Source organism: Haplochromis burtoni, unplaced genomic scaffold (assembly GCF_018398535.1).
Source record: "Haplochromis burtoni strain Fernald_Lab_line unplaced genomic scaffold, NCSU_Asbu1 Contig_33, whole genome shotgun sequence".
Classification (NCBI taxonomy): domain Eukaryota; kingdom Metazoa; phylum Chordata; class Actinopteri; order Cichliformes; family Cichlidae; genus Haplochromis; species Haplochromis burtoni.
Window position 1 is genome coordinate 746,676 of NW_024582394.1, and position 27,200 is coordinate 773,875.

Genomic DNA, 27,200 nt, shown 5'->3' on the forward strand with positions numbered 1-27,200 from the left:
ACACACACACACACACACACACACACACACACACACACACACACACACACACACACACACACACACACACACACACACACCCCGCAGCTTCAATTTTCCGCCCCTTATGTAAGGCCCCAGAGGGAAAGGGTGCACTGTCGGGCCTATTGCCAGCCTTTTGAGTGGCAAAGCATTCAGTGTGCAGAGGGAGGTCAAGGAAGTTGTGATGTTTTTCCTGCCTTATTTTCACTGAGGTTTCGCATAGCCTAAAACAACTGGAGGTTGCAGTAAAAACAAATGCAATACGTTAGGAAAAAGATAATTCCGAGAAACGGCTGTATCGGTGACCTGAGGGGTAAAAGAATTGTTTTGCTGCATAACACACATGACACAAGTGACGGGAAAGCAAAACACAATTTATTTTAGACCTAAAACTCTTGAAAACTATGCATAGCACGAGACGGTAGTGCGTACAGCATTTCCTTGATATCAACCTCATGTCTTTGGCAACAACAGTCGAGACGCCATTTATTTATTTTTTGTTAATCAACGAGTCAATTAAAGGACTAATTTATGTGCTTGCAAGTCTGACAGAACAAATTCCTTTCTGACAGGTTTTACCACATCAGGTACCATCTCATGACCTCATCGTGAAGGAATGAGCTCATTCCTCCGTCAGACTGAAAGAGCAGGCATGTAACTGGTGCTTTTTGTTCTCAAAAACAAAGATGCTTAAATTCATTAAAATGATATTATAGGTGCAGAATGGACAAAAGAAGCACCCATTAAATTTTAACATGGATCTGGGTAACTCCATAAAAATAAATAAAAATCAGTACATTGACCTTGGTGAAAGATGTTCTCAGGTATTTTAGTGACTAAGCTGTCAAATGTGATTAAGTGATTAATACTACAATTTAAATATCTTTTGGATTACCTCAAACATCTCTGCATCCGAAACGACAGTTAGGGAAAACCTCCACCTTTCTTATCTCTTAACACCACAGTGTCTGTTCAGCACACAGGAAGCTCTCCTTTGGTCAGGCCCTTTCACTGTGACTAAAATGGCCAGTCCATTTATTCAACTGGCTCTGGCTGAGTGCAGATAGCAGACCTCTGCATTCATCTATCACCCACTGCAGAGAAACGTCAAAGAAAGGGGCTGAAACATTTCAAAAACAATGAGACACTGTGGGAGAGGTAAACAAAAGAGGCTCTGGTAGGGAAGCAAAGGACATTTCTGATGCCCGAGTATCCTGATGGATGTTCAGATAGTTTTTTTTTAACAGATTCATGTTTATGTAGAACCCGTTTTTTCAAGTTAACAGCAAGTGTCCTTCTTAAAAGGGGAACCTAGTCCTTCCAGATCCATATTCTTGAGTAGCATTGCATGATTTCATGATGACAGTTTTATCCTTACTTATCTTATACTTGGTGCTGCCCTGTTACTTCTTTTAAGATGACACTTTTCTGACTATCGAACCACCCTAGATGAAGCTTAGAAGGGCAGCTCATTTCTCTCAAAGCAATGGATTTCAGACAGCTGCATATCAGAGTTTTGGTTATAAACACATAAACACATGCAGAGGATTCAAACTTTCAAACTCTATGGATAGAAGAATTTGTTATTACAGGATAAAAGAAATCTGGTTATATGTGTCAACAGAGTGAGCAAACTGTAGATAGTGATGCTATGTTGATATATTGTAAAGAAATGAGCAATTAAATGTTGTAAACCCATAAAACCAGACACACGACTGCTTGTTCAGTGCTTCGCTGAGTCGCCCAGCACAGTAAATCAATGATAGAGTCGCCTATATTAACATTTACATCTTCAAGCTGTCGCTTTTAGTGCCCGCAAGCACTCGTCTTCACTGCCCGACAAGAAAAATGTTTTGCATTGATCCTCAGTTTATTTTGTTTTTATGCTTTAGTTTAAAGGGAAGAACTGTTCTGTGATATGTTGTTTAAATACAAAAAAAGTTGAGAGAACTGAGATTTCTGAAACTGAAATGTGGAGCAATACAAACCACAAAAAAAAAAATTCAATTCATGTACCCTGGCATTCTGAGGATAGCTTTCAGGTACCACAGCATATTTCTGCTATTTACCTGTGGGGCAAAACCCTGCTTGCAAAGTGCATATTTGACAGTCAGGAACATGCCTTCTTCCTCAACTTTCAGCATTGTTTCTGTGTTAATCTTTCCCCCTGTCACACAAATAGCAGATGGAGCAAGCATCTATTCTACTCTGATTAGTTTTTATTATTTGGTATCAGAGGATTACAGTTTTTTGATTAATCAGTTAATCTTTTACCAAGCCAAATATCCAAAATAAAACCACAAGCTGTTCTCAAATTGTGACACATGAATTGTGTTTTCTGTGATGCCAAGTTGAATGTAAATCAATATCAACCAGAAAGGAAGCAAATCCTCATAACTGAAAATATTTTTGTCATTTTCTAACCCTGCAATTAAAGTAACCGACCATCTTACCTAAATTTCAGTAAAAGTACACTGATTAAGCACCTTTATAATCAACTAACATTTTAATGGATTATTAATTTAGTCTCCAAACTTGTGAAAATGCCAAACAGGTATGTTTTTGTTTTGTTTCTTCTTAGCCAGTGTCTTAGCTCTTGTTATCAAGCCAATGTACAGAGAAACAGAGGCGCAGTGAGTGTGAGAGAAATGGCCACCTGCTGTGGAGCATATGTACTTTTGTCAGCACTGCCAGGCAACTTGTAAAGAAAATGTCTGAATAAGTTTTCACAGTGACTAACATCTCACTGGCAAGCTGTGGAATTTGGCAAATCCTGATCTTTCATTCTGTCCTGGGTGGTGGTTTCGAGGAGCAACCCATGCTCCGAGTACAAATCGAGCTGTACGAGCACACCAACATCTTAATTACGGTTGCGATTAGTCGCTATAATCGATGATGTCGACCATAAAAATTCATCGACGTGGAATTGTATTGTCGATGTGTCATATGCTAAACCGATGTAAATGTGTTTTTCACTTACCAAGAAAGAAAACTTTCCCTGGAAAGTGCTGACAAAGTGTGTGAAATGTCAGAAGAATCTGAATGTGAGATTTTAAATAATGCAACTTCAGACCATCAAGACTGCAGTTTCTAATGTGCAGGCGACAAGCTGCAGCTCTGTTCTCTCTCATTATGCTATCCCTGTCTAAGATGCTTACCATCTTGATCCCTGGCAGCCAGAGAAGCAAAGGCTGTCCTAATCACAGCACTTTGCGCAGAGAGGATTTGTTGTTGTTCTGTTTCAGAAAATAGCTGCAAAAAGCACAAATTAATCCCCCACGACTTGGGAAAGAGGACGACCTAGTTTTATAACAATCGCTCATTTGTCACCACGGGCTGAGCTTCTCTCTCCATACCTTCACCCTGTGAACTTTACTGCGACCGCTTCAAGGTTGGAAGCAGACAACAAAGATTTAGTATGCAAAAAAAGCCCATCGGGGTTGGATACCATAATGACGACGCAGGAATGCAACTCGCAACTGTTCGAACTGTGATACAACTTTTTTTCTTTCTTTTTTTAAATTTATTTTAGACATAACCAGATAGCGTCTTTCCTAAAGCTTGCTCTTATTCAGTCAGTCATTCAGGTATCAGTTCTGTGTAGCCGCATACCACATCATGATCCGCAGCATTCCTTGGAAGTTTTGACCCATTCCAGGTTTGCCCCGCTGTGTCCCCCCACATTGAGAGAAGAATCAGTTACAAAGACTTTGCAGGGGTCGTCTTATGTGTCAGGTCGGGGTGAGGCTTGCATTCCTCACATGGCGCTGGCTAGATATCTCAGTGACCACACCACACAGACACACACAAGGTTCAAAGAGGCCATCTCAGTCATGCCCCTCAATCCCCTACTCCTCACTAACCTATGGCAGGTACTATATGGCATACAGGAACCATCTGAGTAAACCATCCATGAAGGCAGAATTAAAGAATTTTAGCATATTTTAGTGTTAGATGTGTTAAATGACTCCAAACCAACTGACTTAATAAGTTTTCTCATGTTTAAATACTACTATATGTGTAATTGTAAACAAAAATGACACAAAATGCTACATTTTGGCTTTTGAAACCATGAAAACATGCAAATCAAATAGTATTTTGAAAATCATTAGAAGACTTGAAATTTAAAAAAAAGAAGAAAATAACAAAAAGAAGACAAGCTACCATAAGTAACAAATGAGTATTAATTAAAACTCCATAATTTCAACAATATAAATCACATTATAACATTATTCAACTGGTTAAAGGGGACAGAAAACAACACCAAATCTTAACAAAAGGAATCCAATTTCTTTTTACCATTTTCTGCTATTTTTAATTACGTGTTTGACTCAAAATAATATTCTATTTACAGCCCTAATTTTCAAAACCGTGTCATGTCTTTCAGGTCTTATTTTAATAAAGTATTAAGCTCAACAGCTAAATGTCACTTTCATTAAAAACAAGCACAAAGACAGCAGCACAAATCCTGTTGTGCCTTTTATCAGTTCTTTTGGACAATAATATGGCGTCGAATTAAATTAAATGTTAGTCTTATCGATGTGTGGCTGTCAGATAAAGAGCATACGTCTGCATTGCAGATGCAATAACAATTTTCATTGAGTGCTGGAGAATGATGCGGTGGACAGGCCAGCTGAATGAGGCGGTAAATTGCCTAGAGTAGTGTAACAAGGTAAAGAGGCCACTGGGAGTCAGACAGCCACTGCTGAAGGTTGGAGGGTCATGTTGCCTACAATGCAGTATCTGCTAATGGCAATATATTGCATTATATTGTCTGCTCAGCACAAATGTTTGTGTCAGTGGCAACTGGGACTGAGAAAAGCTGCCCCTGACAGGCAGACAAAACACCAATGAAAACTGCTCATTCCAAAATGTGCACAACATTCATCATACTCCTCAGGGCTGCTGTATGATGCTGTTTGCGTTAGTGTGTGCATGTGTGTATTCTCTCGTCTTTGTTTGTACATTCCCTGTGTTAACAGGGTGGTCAGCAGCTGTCCTTGAATCTGTATTGACAGAGAGTATGGGATCTGCTGGGTATTTTTATCCATTAGCCTGTGTGAGAGAGCAGGTGGAGGCTTTGTGGGCTACAACAAGGTCACACAGTGACGAGTGACGTTATGCTGTTATCGCTGACTGCTTTGGCCAAATGCTAAAGATTGAGTGCCTGCCCCCCTCCCTCATGGAAAGACATTGCATGTGGCAAGAGTAAGAAGTGAAACTAGAGAATAGAAGAAATATTACATCACTAACTTTGGACAAAAAAGAAAAAAAAAACAATCAAGATGAAGATGAGGCTGGAAAGATGCTACTCAGTGTAATTTAGCAAGTACTTCTTCACATTGTCGACTAATGTACAAATGGTCGCTTGTACAAAAGGCTAAATGTTGAATCAAAGAAGGAGCTAAATCCTCAGATTACCAGTGTTGTACCACTGAGACTATATTAAAACCTTGTGCCACCGGAATGAAGTTGGCACATGTTACACAAAGCTAATTAGCAGTCTTACTAACATTAAGAACTTGGGGTTAACTTAAGCTAGCAGAGCACATGGTCCATACCTTCTTCCTCTTTGCTTCTGATGCAGATTTAAGTGTTGCACAAAACAACTACACTTCCACTGCCACCTGTTCAGATGTGCCTGAGAAGAAGACAGGAGTCCTTTTTTTGTCAACAGGAAGGCATCTAATACACCCACACGGCCTCCACTTCCACTTTTACACCAGCTTGATGTAATTTATTGAATAGAATTACACCACTGAATGATGGTGGGAGGTTGAAGGCCCCGTGGAGCAGAACAACCCAACAGTCACAGAGAAAATTTAAAAGCACTTGGGAGCTGCTGTTTATTTCCCACTGTGGTCAAGGCAGCTGGTGGACACGGTGACTGGTTGGAACAGGACTCAGGGAGCCATGTGAATGAGCTTAACAGCACCTACTTGAGTTGCCTGCCAGCATAAAACCCTGAAGAGGTGAAACACTCTCAGTCTCCTGATGCATGCAAATCAGATGCAAGCTGGAGTGCAGAAGCAGCGGGACATCTGTAAGTTTGGTTACGAGTTGCAAGATGTCAAAAATAGGAAGTGTGCCCACTTCACTGAACTCTAGCAAAACTTTGTTAGCGGTAAGTATGTCAAAACAACAGATGAAGGGTAACTGACCTTTCCAACCCTGCTTTGATCAATACTACAGCCTACCTACATGGATGTGTGTTTTGGCAGTGGATGTGTGCAAATTTATTCTGGCCAGCACCTCCACAAACAGAATTGTGCACTAAACCTCAAGCAACCTATTCTAAAGATAAAGTTATATAAAGAGTGGGCTTGAGTATCACTGCAGCATGTTAAAATATATCTCACAATGTTGACCATCTCATCTGATGGCTGCAAGACAGCACAATGCTGCAAAATAAATACTTCACCCACCCGAGTGTTTTTTTAAATAGAAAGAACAAGAAGTTTGTTTTTTGCTCAAACCACATTGAGAAAAATTAATGTCAGCTGATTCAGTCTCAGTTGATAACTTATAAAAAGGCGTCTCATTACCAAGGTGTCACACAAGCAGCATTTCATGATGAGTCAAATGCAGATATAAAAAAAAACACTTATTAACACAAGTGTTGTCACAAAGAACACAAAAAAAAACTTCCCGTTTCTTTTTTCTTTAAAGAGTGCCAACTAGGTTAAATTTTTTTCTCATCTTTAAATAATGTATACAAATAGTTTTAGAAGTTCTTATGGTCAGCATTTGGGAAATAGCTGCATTGTTCACAAGTGGAGAGAATTTCTTATGAAATAACCAACAGGAGTATGATTTATCAGATGAGAGTTGCACAAGGTGAGAAAGGGGTAATTTCTTGCTTTGCACACACACAGCAATTACTTATTCAGAAGCTGCAGTAAACACTGCAAGGACAAAAGACTGCACTGCTGTCCTTGAGGTGATCAACAACATGATTTCTTCTTTATGTGAGAATTCGCTTTCCTGCAGCAGTCTGCTAGTGCTTAATATTATCCACACAAGCCACACTGATACAGGATCTCAGGGCTATCTAATTAGCACCAAATGTTATTTGCTGACTCAGTTGCACCCCGTAACACTAGAGAACTGCCACACAGGGCAGGAAGTCAAAGCTATCAACAGCATCACAAGAATAAGTTCAAGGATGTGGGATTACAAATGAATGCAATTATAAGCTTTGAAACAAAATTCAACACGTTCTGGTATAAGTGGTCACAAACTGGCAGAATTTTAAATCCTGAGGTGAAAAGTTCAGCTATTGCGCTTTTTTTCTTGTCATATCCACTTCTATCTTCATAAATACAGTGTTGTGTTAGAACCCGTTTCTCCAGTTGCGTCACTTAACATGACTTTGGATGAATATCAAACTTGATATCCATCTGGGTTGCCCACAGGGCCAGATTTAAAAATCAGGACCATCTTCGTCACTGAATCAAACACTGTATAAGCAAGCAACAGCCAGTCTGTGGTCTCCTGACACAGTTTGTTACCACAGTGATGTGACTGACCACAGACTTATTCAGAAGCAACCACTGTACCAAACTCCAAACACAGCACTGACACGTGCTGGCTCTCCTGGAGGTCTCTGTATAATATTATAAGTACATGCAGTTTGCGCATTTTCTTATATTTGGAACTTCAAGTGTTGATCAATTAATCCTTAAACTTTTTGACTACTAATTACTCACATCATTTTGGAGCAAAAATGCCAAATAAATCGTTGCATGTCTTTAAATGTGATAATATGTTTCATAAAAGATAATATTGGGCACAAAATCATGCTTAATTTAATCAATGGCATATTTATCCCGATTAATATGAACCAACTTTGAACTATGGAGGATCCACAATATTCATTTGTTCATTTTACAACTACAAAAAAACTCAAGTATATCTAAATATCCGTTTATATACAGTATTAATAATCCTAATGTCTTGGGTGAAACCATCACACTTCTTTTAGCTAGCAATAAGCACCACAATGGTTTAGTGTGGACTCAATGGGGGTCTTTGACCAATACTTGATACAAAGGGATCTCTCTGCTCTGTCACTGAACCTCATCGTAGCAGGTCCGTACCCGGGAACAAAGCCAACTGTCCAGCCAAATGAAACCTGCCCCATTTCTCTCAAACAAAGGCCTCAAAGAGGTGCAGTGCAATCATCACAGACTTGCGCAACACCATATAAAGATCAATCCAAGGGCTCAAAGCAAAAGCGAAAAGAAAAGGATAGGGTGGATAAAGTAGGGTGTAGATGGGCTTTAATCTTTCCGAGCCAAATGGCTTGCTTGGTGGCCTAAATGATCCAGAAACACTCAGTTCCAGCTTCCCTCCTCTTCTGTCCAATTAACTTGACACAAATAGAAGCCCAAGGCAGGAGGAGAGTTACTAATAAAATCCCCCAGACTTCGACAATGGGAAGAGAATAACACTGGTTCCCCAACTGCCTGGACTCAATACTGTGCTGTTGATTCCTAAACCGCAGAAGCATTAATCCCAATCCTCCCCCTGGTGCATTTGAAAGAATTCAATAATCAATCTTTTCCATCTCCGCTGCTTTCTCCTATGGCTTCCTGCAGAAAGTAATTCCTACATTGCAACGCTACTATAGCTGCTGGTTGCTAGGGAACAACCAGTGAAAATCTCTAAGAAAACAGCTTTCACAAAGATTTCGCATATTAGCTCTCCAAGGCCACAAACACGCTAAAGTCACCAGAGGGACGATGGAGTTTGTTTGTTTGAAATCTCATGTAGAATCCCATCGAAGGATTTCGATGCTGTTAAGTGGATATCATTTAAAGCCCACACCCATTTAAAAGAAAGAGAAACTGTCAAAAGAATAGCTGACTAAACATGTTTCAGTCTTACGGTCCTGATTTTTTAGGCATACTATAGTGAACCCAACAGAAAGCACACAGTTCCCCTCCCCAGTACAGTACTGAAAGCCTTCAGGAAAAAAAAAAGAACCCAAGCTTTTAAAGCGCTTCTTAGTATAGAAGCCCATTAAAGTAAAATTGACACTATGTAGCACTCAAGGTGACATGAAACACACGTTTGATATTTTAAGAGAAAAAAAAAAAAGAATCAATGTCTTAATTGACTTACTTTTTCACTTGTCAAGCCTGTGCTTTCAATTCCTAAATTGATTTTAAATGCAACCTTGGCTGTGTCAGTGCTCTCATGTTTGGAGCTTTTCCAGAGGGTCTTCAGGCTGCAGGATTATCAGCACATGAAGAGCAAGTTCCCTCTGAGCTGGGAGTGAGCCAGCGCCATTGCTTTTGTTAGTAGCTAACAACATTGTCATCTATGCTCTTTCATCGTCTGCCATCACAATGGAGCAGGGTCTAGCGATTGCCTGTTTTAGGTGTGATTTCTCATCTTTTTTATCTCAAAAGCTGTGACCATGGTGCTGAATCCAAAGGAGACAAAGAAACAATGCTGCCCCCTCCCCCATTCCAATAAAAGCTACAGGAGGGAATAAAACACTTTAGTCAATGAGAGCTGACGATGTATCTGCTGAGGTGCCACTTTAGGTCACAACAGCTACAAAGCAACAGCAGAGAGACACTTAAGCATACAAAGCCAACAATGTCTCCTGTGTGAAAATAGTGGTATCAGCATCCATTCACAATTAAGCTGTACATTAGTGTCAGTTCTTGAAGCCCAGCTTAGGATTTGCAAATGTTTCGCAATTTAACAACTGATTTTCTTGTGTGTGGTATATGCACCACATTGGTTCACAACAAGCCCACTTAAGTCCTGAATGGAAATTTCCTGTTTACAGAACTGACTTATGATCCCACCCAAGGCCTTTCACTTCATACTGAAATAGGCCTCCCCTCCAGACGGAAGGGGATTTCAGGCTATATCCTGAGGAAGTTTTACAAAAGAAACATGGCAAACCATTGTGATCTTTAAAGACTTCAGTCACAAGATGAAATTCCCCCCTTTTTCTTCGCCATATTCAAGTTAATCAAAGCTGAAGGACAGAAAACTCCAGTTAATTGGTTTTTTCCAGTTCACAGTTTCAATTCATTGAGTCTTCTTGGAACATTGGCTTATAGCAGTCTGTATTTGCTTTAATTTCTTTTGTTGTGTTCCACCAAGTGGCTATAGATGTTCTTTTTTTTCCCAAAAATAAGAATTAAAAAAAAGCCTTAAACCGCCCAAAAACGCAACAAAAGAAAACCTAAAAAAAACGTTGGAACAACTAAAAAAAATGAAGATATTCATTTATTTTATTGGCTCACACAATCTTATTTGTATAAATTAACTTAAACCATGAGTTTATTGCAACTAATGGTCTATAACACAAGCCCTTTTTTCACAACTGGCATGTGCACAACTGCAGTTGGTACAGTTTAACTAAAGTGGCTATTTCCAATGTAGTGACAATATGACTGGTGTGATTTTAAACGCTTTTGACAAGCACAAGCTGCTTGCAACAGGGAGTCATTGTGTCTACACTATACTTGTGGATCTGGTGGAGCCAAAGCACAGAAGCCTATAGCAGAGCATGCAACATGTAATTACATACAGTTTTCATTTAGTCAAGTATAAACACAGTTGCAGACATTCTACATCAATACAACCAGTAGTAAAAGAAACCACAGGAACGTGGCACATTTTAAATGAACATTGTACAACACAAGAGCATCTTTTGAAGTGACATTTTTTATAACAGTAACTCAAATTGGCTAACTGAACAAACGCCATTTTCTTAACAGTCATATGAAACTTTGTAATATTCCATTAATGACTCAGTGAGGAAACTATTAGCTTACAATGTAAATAGAAACTAAAACAACAAAAACTGCTGAAGGGTTTTCCCGTCATTGTGCACAAGTAGTATTTAACTGGCTAACAAGCTCTTTAGTCCAAAGGTACAATTAACACATTTTTAAAAAATTAAGCACCATTAAGATTTTCACCATCAAGTAATAACACACTGATATCAATTAAAATAAGATGAGGAATCACTGCAACTTTTGCCTCTTTAAGCACACTCATTTTCACTTAGACACTGGTAGGGCTATTGGAAAATAACTATAAGAAGAACTATAAGCTCTTCTAAAGCATCTCATAATTGCTCAATTTAAGATCGATCTTCAGACTGGGAGTGACTGGAAGACGCAAATTACAACATTATTGAAACAATCTTCAGCCGGATGAAACTTGTGTTTGAGACTCATCATCTTTAGTTTCATTTTAACCTGCTGTTTGCTTTTGGATTTCCGTGTTTACTTTTACATCATGGTTACAGTTAACACACACAAACCCTTTCACACACGAATCACAAGTTAGGAAGTTCCAAGGATTTCACATGCACTTTATTCACACAGTCACTGAAGATCCTCTACATCACCTATGCAGCTATTTCCCCAATTAGAATGGAGGATAACACACCTTTTGCACTACATGCTGTTACAGGAAGGTGCCTGCTGCTCTTATCTATGGGACTGACAACAACTGACAATGGCCATAAAATAAAAGTTGAATTGAATAAAATTATTCAATCTAAACAAGTGCACAAATCACCTTTAAACAGATGGTAAATGAAAATAAACAAGGCCACGATCTACTAAAAAGCAAAAAATATTAACGAAAAACATTCCATTTAAACATGCTAACGAGTCACCTCCTGTTGATAAGAGTCACATCATGTCACCTCACCTATCAAATGTTTCCTCACAGAGACCTAACATAATGATCGCTTTAGGGTTAACTGAAGGGTGCTTTTCACCAAGTAGTTGTCTTATAAACATCTGACATATTGTGCATCTCATTGGTAAAGTGAGGCTTAGATCTGTAGCACTCGCAAAAACTTACAGAAATACCCTGTAGAGAAGCCTTTATATTGTGTCAATGACATGTACTGGGCCTACTGCATAAAATAATAAGAAACAAATGTTTTTCCTGTAGAGGGATAAGAATGAATTGCAGTAATGTGAACAAGGTTCAGGACACCACTTACTATGCAGCTACCTTCTAAAGACGCTGAAGGAGGGGCTGCTAGCAATGCAAAAGACAAACAGTCTCCATGTGGTGGTAAAACTGAGATTTAAAAAATACCATTTAAAACCACCTGGAGAGGCCAGTATAGCCTGGTGAAGGATGGTAAAACTGAATTTCCACTAACGGCAGACTCAGTAAATCTGTCAGTCCTTGCCTAGAATTTAGCCTAGCTTGCTTATTCAACTCATAAAATCTTTAAGGGACATCAAAAGTTATTCTGTGCAATAAAAACCCTGTAGCCAAGCCACAATACATAAGCTATGTCTGAATTATTTCCCACCCCAAATATGTGCATTTTTTAACCAAGTGGGTAAAATACATTAACACCAACCGCTACTCCCCATGCTAGGGTTGAATCACTTCTCATTATCTTGAGTTTTCACTCTTGACACAGAATCACATTAACAGTATGGATGAAACGAAGCACCAGTGAAAATGTACTCGCCTGAGGTTTTTACAATGAATAAACTTGCAGCAGCATCGTGATTCTGTCATTATGACATGCTAGTCACAATGACAGAATCATGTTTCTGTCACCGGCTTGTGCTCATTGTGTTGTGCTGTACAGTTCAGACTAACGCCCCTTTACTCAACAATATTCCCTTTCTTAGAGAGTTATGTATGGCCCTTTACAGTCCTTGTTTGCTTTCTCATTGGAGGTAACCAGATTACTCAATCACAAATAAGCAAATACCACTTTAAGAAGATTGCACACACATTAGCCTCTCAAAGGAACTGCTAGTGCGGTGTTATGTAAGCCTATTTTTGATACTTGGCCTTTGTTACATTGAGGCAACACAACACCTAAGGAGATCTGCATACTAATCGTGGCAAGGATGATTAATGAAAAGTGTTTGCCCTCAACAGGAGTGGCTTAAGTGTGAAGGAACTATAGGGCCATATGGGAAAACGCCTGGCAGTGGATTGCCGTTTGAGGTGAACCAAGTCAAGTGTCAATTAGCCTGGTCAAAGTCTGAGACGCTGATGACTGAATAAGTAATGCTCAGCTATAACTGACGTCACAACATTTAAAGAGAGGGTATTGCTGTAAGAGTGAGGAGGGGGGAAAAATGGCGCCACAATGTCAGAGTGAAATCAATGTCAACAGCGCTGCAAGGGAAATGTTGCATCACAGCAGTAAATGTGTTTACACAAACTTCTCCCAAAGGAAAGAGCCTAAAAATTCAAAGCACACTCACAAGTTCTCTGGTTGAAGACCAGGAGAGAGCATACTGATAATCTCAGACTGGCACCCAAGCAATCTTCATTCGGAGCCGTTAGAAAGAGGATGTAATTGAAGGTTCAGATCAAGCAAGCCAAAGATAATTATGCCCCTTCTTTCCAAAAGCAGGAAGCAGCAAGAAACTGTCAAACATTCCAGTGAGAATCAGATTACGTTGAGGCCTTGGTAATAAACAGACATTTTCCCTGATGGTTAATGGAAGGATGGAGAGCTGCAGAGTTGGAAACGTGACCAACCACAGGTTAGTCAAACCCTCAGGGACCAATTACAAAGATAAGGTTGCAACAAGACATATATCGTACACCAGTTTCCTCCACTGCACACAGGAAGTGGAACAACAGTATAACTAATCGCCGATTTAAAAATGGGGAAAATGTTTCGTTTTTAGGTCGTCCAGTTCTCCTTCCTGCTGGCAGAACTCAAGGTCTGCTGCTGCAGCAGTTTTCACTTTTGACAACAGCATCCATTAACCCAGACAGCTGCTTTTGCTCACGCTAGTGTTGTAATGAATCGCTTCTCTTAGCTCACATGGCAAGTAATCACCTGCCTACCACCAGCACAGCTGTTGATAAACCACAGTTTGCATGAGGCATGACAGGCCACATGAGGATCAAAGACACATCCAGCAAAAAGTGTTACAGCTGAACATTACAGCATCAGGCTCACTACACAGTCACACAGCCTTGTGCGTATGCCTCTCACACCAAGCCACTTCCCATTATCACTATGCATTACTTTGCATTGTCTATGTCATTCAACAATCTGACCAACATCCAACCCTGATGATTTCACTTTTTCTTCTCCCCCCCATTTATGTGCTCTAAGTGGTTTAGAATTATTATGGAATCTCATTACATGATGTTACTTCACATGGCATCACAAACTCAGTAATTGTGTGCGTGATGAGACAATGTTATCACTACTGTAACATGTCATTACAGCACACTTCCATTTAATTTGCAGTGTGTGTGTGTTTACACTTTTGTGCTTGGGTTGGCGGGGTTTAAAGGCGCCATTTGATTCTGATGACTGAAGGTACCACTGTCGACTGTTCCCCTGTTTAAAGGGGTCACTACTGTAGGGAGGTCTGTATATTTCACTCCTTTTAAAAATCGTATATGTTAATTAAGCCATCTCAAATCTGCGAAATAACAACTCTAGATCATAAAAACAAAAAGGAGTTTTAATTACCAAAAAAAAATTTAAAAAAATCAAAGACACCTTCTCAGTTTCTACGTCAGCTACGACGGTGCTTTTTGGTGCAGTGAAGCAGGCTGGCAGTGTCTCACTGATGAATATTTTAAACCATCAGCTTAGGCAGGTGAACCATCACTAGAGGCAACGTGTTAATAAAACAAAGTACACAGACACACTGAGCGATACTATTATAGTGCCTGACTAGTTAGAGTAAAAGGATGCATTTTCGTAAGGGTGAAAACATTCAGACAAACAAATCTGAGTGAATGTGTTGCACTACAATGGTTACAAAACTCTCCAAATCAAAGCATTCAAAAACAAATACAGCACTATGGTTTGTTCATATGCAGCTCCACTAAGAACATTTCCCTGATTTTTATCCATTGCTGCAATAAGAACTGTCCGGAACCGCCCTGTGCCATTGTTACAAATAGTGTAAGGTATTAGCTACGTGGCGAACCAGTATAGTGGGATTTAGAGTTCACTAATCACACAAATTAATCAGCTCTCCATCTGATCCACGTCATGTCTGAGCAGTTCACCACGAGGAAGGATTATACAGTAGATTATACAGCAAAGTGAGCCTGTACTGTGTGTGACTGAAGCTAAGCAGCACATTCACTCAAAGTAGTCTGGCACTTGTTTACAACAAGGATAGTACAACCATCACAGACAAAGTAATTGTTGCATAATATAGAGCTTACGATTATATCCGGAAGTACTCGGTGTTACAATAAGGCAAAGATCAGATTAACTGTGTTAGCCAAGATTTGAGGAATTGCAAAACTTTCAGAGTACTAAATTTTTCTCAGCTCATGCTCTCTGTAATGTAGGCATCACTTTTCCCCCTCCAAGTCTCCCCCAGAAAAGAAGGTTTTAATGGGCACTATAATAAGTAGTGTAATTCAATAGCAGTCACGCAAATATCGCAGTCAAGTGGTTCTCATGCTAAGTTATGTAAAGACTGTGGTCACTCAGTGGCATGAGGTCTACTGCCTTCCGCTATAAAGGCCAATGGAATTCTTGGAGCCTCGACTCCATGACTGGATTGCTTTGCTTTAAAAATATCTCATGGAATGAAGCACATAAATTACTAAAACGATGTTTTTCACTAAGGTACAAATGTATAGCGCAAACCTGAGAAACCCAGGACTACACACAATCATTGAATTTTCCAATTAACACTAAGAGTGAGATAGCAATGATTTGAGACAATGCATTTTTCTGTAAGTACAGCAAAGCAGTTCAAAAAGAGATGTACCTGTCAACTGATCAAAGCAACCACTGTGATAACCTGGAGTGAGCCCTCAATGCAAAAACATCCAAGAGCACAAAATGAAATTAGCAACCACAAAGTGCAGAGTAAGCAACTCAGAAGCCAGCAGGGGTGTCTGGATAAACATTTCAGCCATTGTGTTGCATTAACGATCTCTCACACTCCATTGTTGTAAAAGGAACACAGTTTAGCTCAAGGAAATCGAGGATACTTTCAACTTCTGTGAGATAAAACACTTTTTCAAGTGCGTCCCCTGAAGATGAAGTCTACCCACCACACTTGTTTTCGTGGGTCAAAGACAAAACTGGGTCGAGCTGCTGACAAGCTCCACAACAATGATATTTGATATGATTAGTGCTAAACCAGAAAATGAGAGCAATTGATGCACCACTTTCCCTAAAAACATATTTCAAAATCTATTTAAAAAAAAAAAAAAACAACAACACCAACTCGTCTCCAAATTCACCATCGCCGTTTAAGCACAGAAAGAAAAAGAAAACAAAATAAAATAAAATGTGCATGTCTCTGCAGCCTCAATGAACCAGAATGCAATGCAGCCACAACTCACATTTTTGCAGATCTACTTCCAAACAACTACTGAGCAAAGTACATCATTTCTCCCAAATTCTTCTCAGCTGGAAAAACTATCCAGACAAAATATAAATAAAACAAAGCAAAACCTAAAGCTAACGCCAAATCAGCCAAGTTGAAAACCAGCTGAGAATACACAAAAATTTAAATTACTTCACATATTATCACAGCTGGAATACAATCATCACCCTAATTAATGTCAAGCATTTCTTACAGGATTCATTTATACATCCCTAACAGTATTTTACATGTTCGCATAACTTTATTGTAGAAATACACCCCTATTACCCAAAAGCTGAAGAGCTTTAGCTATGATGCTTTATAGAATAGTCAAAGCTGTTGTGTGCTTAATTTGTTTCAACCTTTGTGGTGCATTTAAACAAACTACTCTGGATTGCCATTTTCATTATTAGATTTTAGGGAGTAACTGGCACGCAGGGCTACACAAACATCCTGGTGTATTCCAGTAAGTAAAACCGCCTCAGGAATGTAAAACATGCCTGCCTTGTATTCAATTACGATATCAGACATTTATATGACCGATGGACTGTATAATATCTATAAATGTCATCTTCTTGCAGTAAAATGGGTTATAAGATCAAACTTTTTCATCAGCAGCATCCTATACAGTCATGAGATTTAAGTCTTTTATGATATATTCAATAGCTTTTATGAGTCTACCTACCAGCAGACAACGCTATGCTTTAGTGCCATCGCAACATCATATAAAAAATTTTTTTTAAAAAAACTAATGGGGGAAAAAAGAAAAAAAAAAGATGTGCACGTATGATTTAAATAAGTGAGTAAGAAACTGTGCCGGTCTTCTTTGAATGCATCATATGTTGGGAGGTCCCCCCCCCAGTCCTTCCTGAAATCATCCCCTGTATTTAAACTGGTAAATGTACGTCACTGAGACCGCGGTGTGTGTAACCACTTCAGTCTGTATGCAGTCTCCGCTTTCAACACAAGAATAACATGTGACATCACTTTACTTCTACAGGGTTACTGCTGCAGAGTGCCTGCAAACGCCAAGGCAAGCAGCACCTAAATATACAGGACAGACTGGAGGTTTGGAGAATTATGGAAACCTTGTGCTGCCTAGGAAGATTGCACCATTAAAACTCCTGCATATAAGAAATCGAAGGGGAAAAAACACTACAAAAGTTCATCCTTGTTTTTCAACCAGTGATTGGGATTTAAATTGATGTTTCCATGATTCTGACATCATTACAAAAATAGAAAGGTAGCTAGAAAACAACACCACACTTCAAAAAAATAAAAACAAAGCTTTGGGGTTCTCAGACATTCTTCCTCCTCTAAAAGCATCCTGACGACTTTCCTCTTCCTGACTGCGCTAAGCAGGATGCTGAGCGCCAGGGTGGGTTTGTCCATATTAGTCATTTTGCAGTCTGGCAAATGCTTTTATAATCAGCCATAGGTAAACTGGTTAAAGTGGTAAAAGCTTTGCTGCATCAAAAAGAAAAAAAATATATTTTAAAACTACTGTTTGTACTTGCAAAGCAATCGATCATAAATGTACACATTCAAGATCATAACACATTCTAAACTAGTGACTGGACTATTTCACAATCAGAAACATTGAAGATGTTTGGACTGGATTGACTGGTTCTTTACCTTACTAACTGCAATTTGCGAGGCTAAATAATGGCCATTACATTCACCCAAATTCATCCATCTTCCCCCTAGTGTCTCTTATAAGGTCACTGCAGGTCTTCTCTGATCTCTTATGCTGATCCAGAATATGTGGAAACAATGCAAAGTAGGCAGCGTGTCCTTCCAGCTATGTGACTGCGAAACGGGGTCACAACAGCAGAGGACTGTTGTTTGTGGCCTTTAGCTTTGCCACCTGGCTAAACAAGAGGAGAGATGTCAGTCCTGCATCCATCTACTTGCTGAAAATAAACCAGAGCCACAACTGCGCACCACAGAAAGACAAGTATGTGCACATTTTGGTTCCAGCAAAACTAAATGAAGTGATATCACTCATTAATTCATTTTCAGTCTGTGCAAGCTGTCTTTCTAAATCTTCAACCCAGCTAATTTCACTGCATTTATAACCCATTTTAAGTGGCCAAACAGAGACACTGAATCCACTTAAATGAAGTTTGCTCTTGAAGATTTTGTTCAATTTAAACAAAAACATAACAGAACTTTATAAACAAATGAAAATCTCACGCTTCTTATTTAAAGGTCAAAATATTTAGGAATAAAACTAAAGAAGAAAATGTTTGAAAGTCTTACAATAACTGAGTGATGGTGTGCGTATTTGTTAGAATATACTGGGCAAAAAAATTAAATAACACAATGATAATGAATGGAATATTAAAATCGAGCTAATTAGCCAAGCATGTATGCCTTTGTCCTCAAAGACTTACACATCAGTATCTCTCCTGAAGCTGGCTCGCTGTCATTTGTACAGAGATCAAAAAATAACAGACAGTCATGAACTAAAGCAGTAAAACCACAGACAAACCCGCATTTTATAGTGTGTAAAGGAAATCTGTCAACAACAGAACTAAATCAAAATGCCTGGATTGGGAGAAAAGTTAGGATCATATGAACAGAACTAACGGAAACAACACAACAGTGCCACTGGGAGCAAGTCTCAGAAAAACAACGCGAGTTTCAGAAACAGTGCTTTAACTGAAGGGAAGTAATTCTCTGTGTAACATAGGTTTGAATTTGTATATAAAAGATATCAGATTAAAAAAAAAATATCACAGATCAAATATCCATGTCATATTATCTTAATTTATGTCACTGCTGGAAAAAAAGCAATGCTTCAGAGAGAAAAATGCATCCTTGTCCTCCATCTCCTTCCCTCTTGATTATTCTTTGACCTTAAATGTCAAAAATTCAGGGCTCTTCCTTCCCTTTACAGTGCAAAAATATATATAAATAAATTGTGCAAAGGACAGAGAGCAACAATGCCGGCCAGAACACTACCTGTCAAGTGGTCAGCTATTTAACCTGCCGTATGCTATAGGTCAAATCCGACTGTGTGGCGAGTCATGAGTGATAAAGACAGATCCCTCTAACTGTTGGCTAATCCTGACAGAGAGGTCCTGCCAACACCATTAGGATAAACTGCGTGAGCCAGCACAGTCCCGAGACATTTGAAAGGAACACTTGGGAAAGGTGCTGGTACAGAAAAACAATGACAATGTAGCTGCAGAGTCATAAGATTTCCATATAGTGGTTTCTGCAGAAAAAGCAGAGGCTTTCCAGGAGCTTTTATTCCTTTGGACTTCTCTGTAACTGTAAAACAACATGGATGCATTCAAATCCTGTTACAATGTCCCAAATGACACCATCATTCTCAATCACAGTCGCTGTTAAAATTGCCCTAGTCAGCCTTGCTGTTCATTTTTCTTCATTGCAATGACCTATGGGATCTGGGAAGCATTTTCCTCCTTCCAACCTGTCACTCACTCACTCAGAAGTGCAGAGACTTCCTACAGTAAAGCCCTCTGGGATGAAATGTTTGCATACTTACACAGCATGATTTGATACCGTGGCTCCAAAGTGCTCAAGGACCAGAGCCATACCACTGATTTCTTTTTTATTATCATTTTACAGAGTCTTCCAGAAGGTCATATTTTATTGAAGTATTTTAATCTGACACTTTTCAAGCCAAGAAATTCCAAGTGCTTAATATCTTCTCACATACTCTTGGCAAGTTAGGACTGCCTCATAAACAGCCCTTTGAGATGGCCATAAAGCTATGCTGATGTAAATTCTTACAGGTGGGGTTGCAAGTTGAGGCGGTTTATGCTTTAGACATAGATCTTGAGAGGATGCCAGATATAGGAAAAATGTTTTTGTTTTCGTTTCCTGAGAAATTTTTCAGAAGAAAAAATAGATTGACACAAATTTTTAAATTAAAGCTTCTCAAAAATGTGAAGCATTTCTTTAAAGACAAGACAGTTAATTCAAAATATACTGATCAATAATAAATACTTATCATTAAATGGTAACGAACCAATCTTAGATGAGCACAGCTGCTAGTGAGACAAGCCAAATTCTTTATCCAGTTTCCATCACCATGTTGGCATCTGTCACCCATACAAATTACAACTTGCATAAAGCTGTAAAGACCATGAGCCTAGGGCAGTTAATGTGACACCAGTGACACCATAATTGTTTCCTTAATGTCAGACAGACATGGGCAGAGGCTGTGCCACTAACTGTAGCTCTCTGGTTCAAGTGATGGACTATCGATTGTCCATTATGTGTAAAGCTTTTGGCACCGGAGCCGTGGAGACGGCTCAAATGAAATGATTTCAGCTTCACAGCCAAACTGGATTTATATTTGATCTCTGCAAAAATGCAAAGCATAACGTCCTATATCTGATACCTTACCAGCCTGGGTGTGTACAAGCATGTGCAGCTCAAAGGGTCACAACCACAGCCCACAGGATTTGCATGTTCAGGCAGGATATGGATTGCACTACAAACTTCTCAGAGGTAGGACAAAAACGTAACAGTACTGAGCTTTAGACACAAGTAGCAGGGAACTGTTTGGAAGATTTTTTCCTCCTGATTTTAACTGCAGGACAAGAAAAGCACCAATGTCTGTCCATTACCACCACAGAAACTGTGTGACAAAACATTAATGGACCACTACTACTAGTCGGTGAAGCGGTATCAAAAGTAACCTATAGGATAGTCATCAGAAGCATTAGTCTGTCAACGTCTACCATAAACCGGGGTAATGTCCAAATTTACAGCCCAGTATAGTCCACGCGCTATCTGTGGATTAGCCTCTTGTCCTTGACTTTCATACAGGGATGTGCCTGTAGAGTAGGTATGGGGCGGCACTGGCCCTCAATGTACTTCCATCACTTAAGTATTTGTAAGTTATTTTGGATGCATCTTTCGTTCGTTTTAAAAATAAATCTATTACTATACCATGTTGGTGTTTTTTAAATTATTATTATAGCGCTTCCAAGCAGTAATGCTAGTCACTAATGCTGCATCTCCACCTGCAATGTTAGTGTGATTTACGCATTAATGCATCAATTTAAAAAAGTGTATATGATTCAGCACAAACATGTTTTATTTACTATTTTAAGGCTAAACCTTTGTAATATTATGGTACAGGATTATGCATTTTACATATGTTCTTAGTCTGAATACTTCCTTCCCTACTGTAACATTGTTTAAACTTTTCATGTGCACCATCTGCATCAGGGCAGTGTGCTGTCTGACTTTCCGCCCAATCACAGATTTTCTACATCCTATTCATTTCTGATCAAACGGATTTCCTCTGGGCTCCCTTGCCCTTTTCTTTGTCTCCTTTGTGTTATTCTCTTTTAAAACCCTTACATATATCTCTGCCACCCTTATTATTTGGATTTTGTTGCATGCAAAAACATCAGTTTTGCAAGAGACGACGTTTGCGACGTGCAGAGATGTAAAACCACAATATACAGAGCGATGCTATACGCCACAGGCGGGTTAGAGTTCCACCAATGGCCGCAGCTCCTGTTACATTAAGTAGCCTTGATTATCTCTGCTGATAGAGGGCTTAGCGGGATGTAGCCGCTGAGACGAGCTGAATGGCAACAGTTGCACTGAGAAACACTGTTTAACTGTTACACTTTAAAATGTTGCAATGCTAAAATGTTGCAACAAAGTGACAAAAAACGGCGGAGGCTACTAATTTCCATGAAAATCCAATTAGCAACAACATGCAATGAATAATTTCTTCTGACCTGTTGCGTCCGTTCAGCCGGATTCTTCATCACAGCCTGCCGAAAGCTGTTATCCACGTAAGACGCCATTGTTTTGGAAGAAGCCGTCTAGAGGATGTGGAATTCCTTATCCTTAAAATTACCTCTATCCAGGGGCAGGATATATACAAAACAAGTCCCCCTATTGTCTTGCTTTATTCTCGTCGCCTGTGCTCAGATGCTAGCGGGTAAGCTGGGAGTGCCCTGAGCCAGGCCACGACTGGAGCCAGACAGCCGAGCAGTCTCCTCAGGGTGTTTGTCTTTCTGCTGCCCGTGCCGAATCCGGCTGCCAACACCGGTCCCCACCGAGGAGGAAACTTCCTTTAAAAGCGCCGGTCAAACTCCCCCTCTTAAGAGTTATTTTCTTAGCGTAGAAAGTGTTGTCCCTTTATTCAAGCCAGCGTTCATTAAAGCCATTCCTTGTCTCTTCAGCATTCTGCTCTGCTAGCGACGGGGGAGAAATTCCATGTAAGGATCCAGCAAACAAAAAAGTGAGGAAATAGCAAGCGGCTAACCCGTCAGCAACCAGCTCACGCCCATTATCAGAGGAAGACTCCCGTCCTCTCACTGAGAAAATCTACTATGTTTGCATTTTGATGGAGCTAAAAGTCAAGATAGAGCCGCCGCCGCTCTGCTCTGTTGTATGCCACCATGGTGACTGACATACCGAGAGCATAAAGACCAGCGGAGTTACCAGTGGACGTTACTTACAACCTTTCAAAATAATACCCCTAAATGATGCTAATAAAAAGACAATCAAGGCTGTGGAAATTTTAGGCAAAATATACATAAATAAATATGCATTTGGGTGTGTTTTGCATCATTTTCCCCACTTTTATGCAAGGCTTCAACGCAAAAATTACCTTTGTTTATGACCGTTTTTAAAGAAAGAAAATCAGTCGAGTCCACCTATATCAATATAGTCAGCTGTTATAGAGAAATATTTTAGTTTCTTCTGTAAACGTGCAGGTTTTTGAACAAGGTTATTATTTTCCCTACAAGTCCGCTTTGGTTAAGAAATCATGCTGTTCTGTTTTGAAGGGAGGACCGTGGCATTTCCTGTCTGGCTGTTGTTGTATTTCACTTGACAGAGATTATTGTCACAAGGAGGCGGCTAATCATGGGCGAGTCCATTTAACAAAAAAGGGAACGGAGGGCGTAATGTGGCAAAAAATTATGCTTTGGCTCCACCAAGTGGCTCAATGAGGGATTACAGCTGTGAGAAAATACGAAATATGAACCTTGGCGTATAATTCATTGCTATTTGATCAATGCAGTGTTGCTACCTAGGTTATTCACTCCAAAATCCTTCAAAATTAAAGTCTTGTTTAGACCAAAATCCAGAAGACAAAACATTTTTCTGTCAATTTCAGGCCAAAGCTGATCTGCAGGTTATGGTTGTACTCCAGTGTCAGATGGGACATCTTACCCTATTAAATTTGTTATCCCCCAGGGGTCTGTGTTGGGGCCACTTTTATATTTTCCATTTCCCTCCCCTTTGTATCCATCTTTGAAAAATATAATATGTCATCACTGTTATGCTGATGAAACATAGTTTTACCTCTCATTTACAGCAGACTGTCTGTGTTCACCAACAAGGATGTTTAGCTGCCTTGATCAATGAATTGTGAAAAGTTTCCTTAAGAGTTCCTTCGCTCTGTTAATAGTCTGAGGAAAGTGGTTTTTATGCTTTACAATTGGATTACTGTAACTCCTTGTACATGGGGTCAAGCTTTTTCAAGATTCTGGCTTGATTAGTAAGCCCTTAACATTTAAGCTTTACAAAACTTTTCTGCCTTGGCGTAACTTAGATTATTATCTGCTCTTTTTCAGTTCCCCACTCACATGGAGTGGACTTTTTCATTTGCTTTACAAAGATTCTGAAACAGTTTTTCTTTTCATATTAAATCAAACTGTAAAGACTTTTTCAAGTCCACTCTTAATACCCTGTTATTTTTGCATTCATGGTTGGTAGTTTCATTGAGTTTCCGAATAAATGAATACATTTATTTATTCATTCATTCATTCATTTCATTTCATTTCATTTCATTTCATTGTGTAATTGGCTTTTCACTCTGTTATTTGCAGTTTGTTTATCTCTGCTGTTTGCGTGGTTGCTATGTGCTTAATAACTATTCTCTTTTCATTTGGTATTTCATTGCTTCATCAACAAGGTTTTGTTTTTATTATGCAGCAAATGGAAAGCTGCTTTTTAATGTACTTAATAAATAACAATTAATTTACTTATAACCAGGGACAGGATATATTTTACTTAATTTTACAGGGCTTGGCATAAATAAATACATAAATACTTCATATAAATAAAGGAGTGAATGGGCATAGTTCAACACTTAAAGTATAATCTGCTTTTAGGCTGTAACTAGGATACAAGTAATGATTCCATGACAACCAGCCATGGCCCTGAGGACAGAGCAGACTGCTGGGCTCATGTTATCACCCATGGGTGGCCATTATCTAGGTGTATCTAGTCTGCAACTAGTCCAAACATAACAGGAAGAGAAATGATGCAAAACAGTGAAACAACTGCAGGACAGCCACAGTATGGACAGAGGATGATTTTTACAGGTAGGCCGATGTATGCAGAGAAGATGCTTTTATTAGTTTCTTCAACTCACTAAAGTTCTGGGGGATCAAATTATGAAGTTAAAATTAGAGCTGAAGCAATGTCTCTGCTGCCATATCTATAATACTTTATGAGTGTGAGTGTGTTGGAATTAATAAGAAAGTATTTGCTGCCAGATAACTGTAACCCAGTTTCCTGTAATTGTGCTTTAAACTGCACACCATGGTTGATCAATTATTAAATATTCAAGGAAATGGTGCATGTCCAAGCAAATATAGCTGCAACTGGACACATGATGGCACTATAACCTGAACCAAACTGACTATTTGTGCCTGTCTGTGTTTGTGTATAATATAATAATATTTATTAAATCGCCTTAAGTTGAATATAGACTACATTTTTATGGTACTTAAGTTTATTAAAGATGTGAATAAAAGCTTTGAGTTTGTTTGCATTTTTTTTTTTTACCTGCTTTATCCACTCACCAGGTCCAGATGGAATCGGAGACTATATGCCAAGATCCAATTACTTTACCCGGTACATCGGTGTGGGTGCCACATCACCTGAGGCCACAGGTGACCTCAGTTACCTGTGCCGAGCTCCACCAGATGCCCTCCCACCCATTCCCAGGCAGAGCTATGTGGGGGAGGTGGGCTGGGGATGGCAATATAACCAGCTGTTAAACAGTGGGACGCTGCTCAGCAATATGCAAATTAAGGTGCAACTAAAATCTACCGTGTGCGGCTTATGCAAATGAAAAAGCAGAGGCAGCATCTTCTGTTAATGTGCCACAAAGTCACATTGAGATTTAACTTTGAGAAACTCTGATGGACAGATGATTTATCAGCCTTGTGACATCATAAATATTTATTGCTATATTTTTGTTAAGTCGCATATTTTTAACCATTAATGAATATTTTTCACGCAGTCTTCATTGTGATCAATTTATAAATTGAATCATATACACGTTCAAAAAATATTACATTAATCTTCATTATTTTTTTAACAGAAAACAGACATACGGGCATCGTTGGAGAACAGAGTCACTCAAAAGTTTCAGAGCACAAAGTAAGATAGAATGCATTTTCCTTTTGCTCAGAGAGCTATCACACATGTGTGCTTTGTTATATGGATACGTGAGAACATCTCAGGTTTGCACTGTGTTGAGTGATTGTAAGTTATCTACCTCCACATTCATAATGTAACACTTCCACTTCATCAGGAGCATGCAGCTCCCCAAGCTCTGTAAAAGAAATAGGCCAGACATAAACAGACACACAGACGTCATAAAAACAAACAGGAGGTTTATGTTATTCTTCAGCATTTTTGGAAACAGTGCCGTATCAAAAATTCAACATCTTTGCATTAACTGGCTTAAAATTATATTTATTGGTACAGTAGATAATCAACTATTTAAGAGCCAAAACACTGAACAGAATCCTGTAGATCTGCTAGAACCATAAAAAGTAGGGTGACCAGATCTCAGCAAACTAAATGTGGTGCAAGGAGTTGGTTTGTGTGGGACACGTTACTAATACTGAAGGGTAGACTGAAATGACTGAATGTCACATTACAGGCCACCATATTTTACTTTGTGGTAAATAAAAAAAAAGTAACTATAGCAAAAACTTAATGTGTTAAAAAGGAATTTAAAAAATGAATTTTCTCTTATCCGCTCAGGATCAAAATGACTAGAATACTTTGGCAATTCAAGGCTTACTCCCAGACGGCAAGGTGTTCAGGTTCTGCTGCTGCAAAACAAGCCCAAATCATCACCCCTCCACTACCATGCTTGACAATTGATCACTACATGTAAATAATCTTTCTCACTGCTAAATGATGGCTTCAATTTTTTGGTTAATGATCACATAGCTCTTCTTTAATTGACCAACACCAACAATTGCATGTATTTTGTTGATTTGAGGCTGCATTTACCTAATTTTAACACCTGCAAAGGACCATGTGATTTTTTTCTGTTTTCATATGTTTAATGGGATAAAGCAAGACCTTAAAAAGTGCATGTCTCCCACTGTGGGCTTTTGTAAACTAATGGCCATTAAAATGTGGGACATCATCTTTATTAATGAGACTGAGGAATAAAAATGCTGTGCAGTGCCTCAAAGTAGGTCATCTCATCTTTGTGAAAGGCCCAGTTTGAATATATGATTGATTAACCCCTTAGCAGTCCTATTAGTCCCCTAAACCATCCAATGTCCCGTGGGCGGTACGTCCGACTGCTAACAGTTTAAAGCATCTAAACAGTTTGCTAGATGTAATAAATGCAGAGAATTAGACTATGGCATAGCCATCAGTTCAGTATTTACAGGAGAGTTTTAGTGGCATGATGGCAGTGGTTAATATTAAAAAACAGGACAATATATTTGAATAACAGTGTAATATGAGAAAAACTGTATTAAAGAGTACAGTTGGAAAGCCCCAACTACTGTCACCTGTAATTCCCTTTATCTAAGCTTATATTATATTATGTTTTGTTAT

General features: G+C 39.1%; 2 protein-coding genes across 13 annotated transcripts in view; one reads left to right on the top strand and one right to left on the bottom strand.

The window, feature by feature from the left end:
• The window catches only part of rapgef2b (Rap guanine nucleotide exchange factor 2b), a 104,271-nt gene extending 81,472 nt beyond the window's left edge, over window positions 1-22,799 (bottom strand). For all 12 annotated transcript variants that reach the window (XM_042219453.1, XM_042219451.1, XM_042219447.1 and 9 more), the window contains exon 1: window positions 22,103-22,799. In XM_042219453.1, the coding sequence (XP_042075387.1) occupies window positions 22,103-22,171 (69 nt within the window). In that variant the 5' untranslated portion in view covers window positions 22,172-22,799. The remainder of the gene's footprint in view (window positions 1-22,102) is intronic.
• A 1,746-nt stretch (window positions 22,800-24,545) lies between these two features.
• LOC102308039 (uncharacterized protein C4orf45) overlaps window positions 24,546-27,200 on the top strand; it is a 25,391-nt gene continuing 22,736 nt past the window's right edge. Inside the window, exons 1-3 of the mRNA XM_042219457.1 lie at window positions 24,546-24,706; window positions 25,193-25,422; window positions 25,714-25,772. Coding sequence (XP_042075391.1) covers window positions 24,643-24,706; window positions 25,193-25,422; window positions 25,714-25,772 — 353 coding nt within the window. The 5' untranslated portion in view covers window positions 24,546-24,642. The remainder of the gene's footprint in view (window positions 24,707-25,192; window positions 25,423-25,713; window positions 25,773-27,200) is intronic.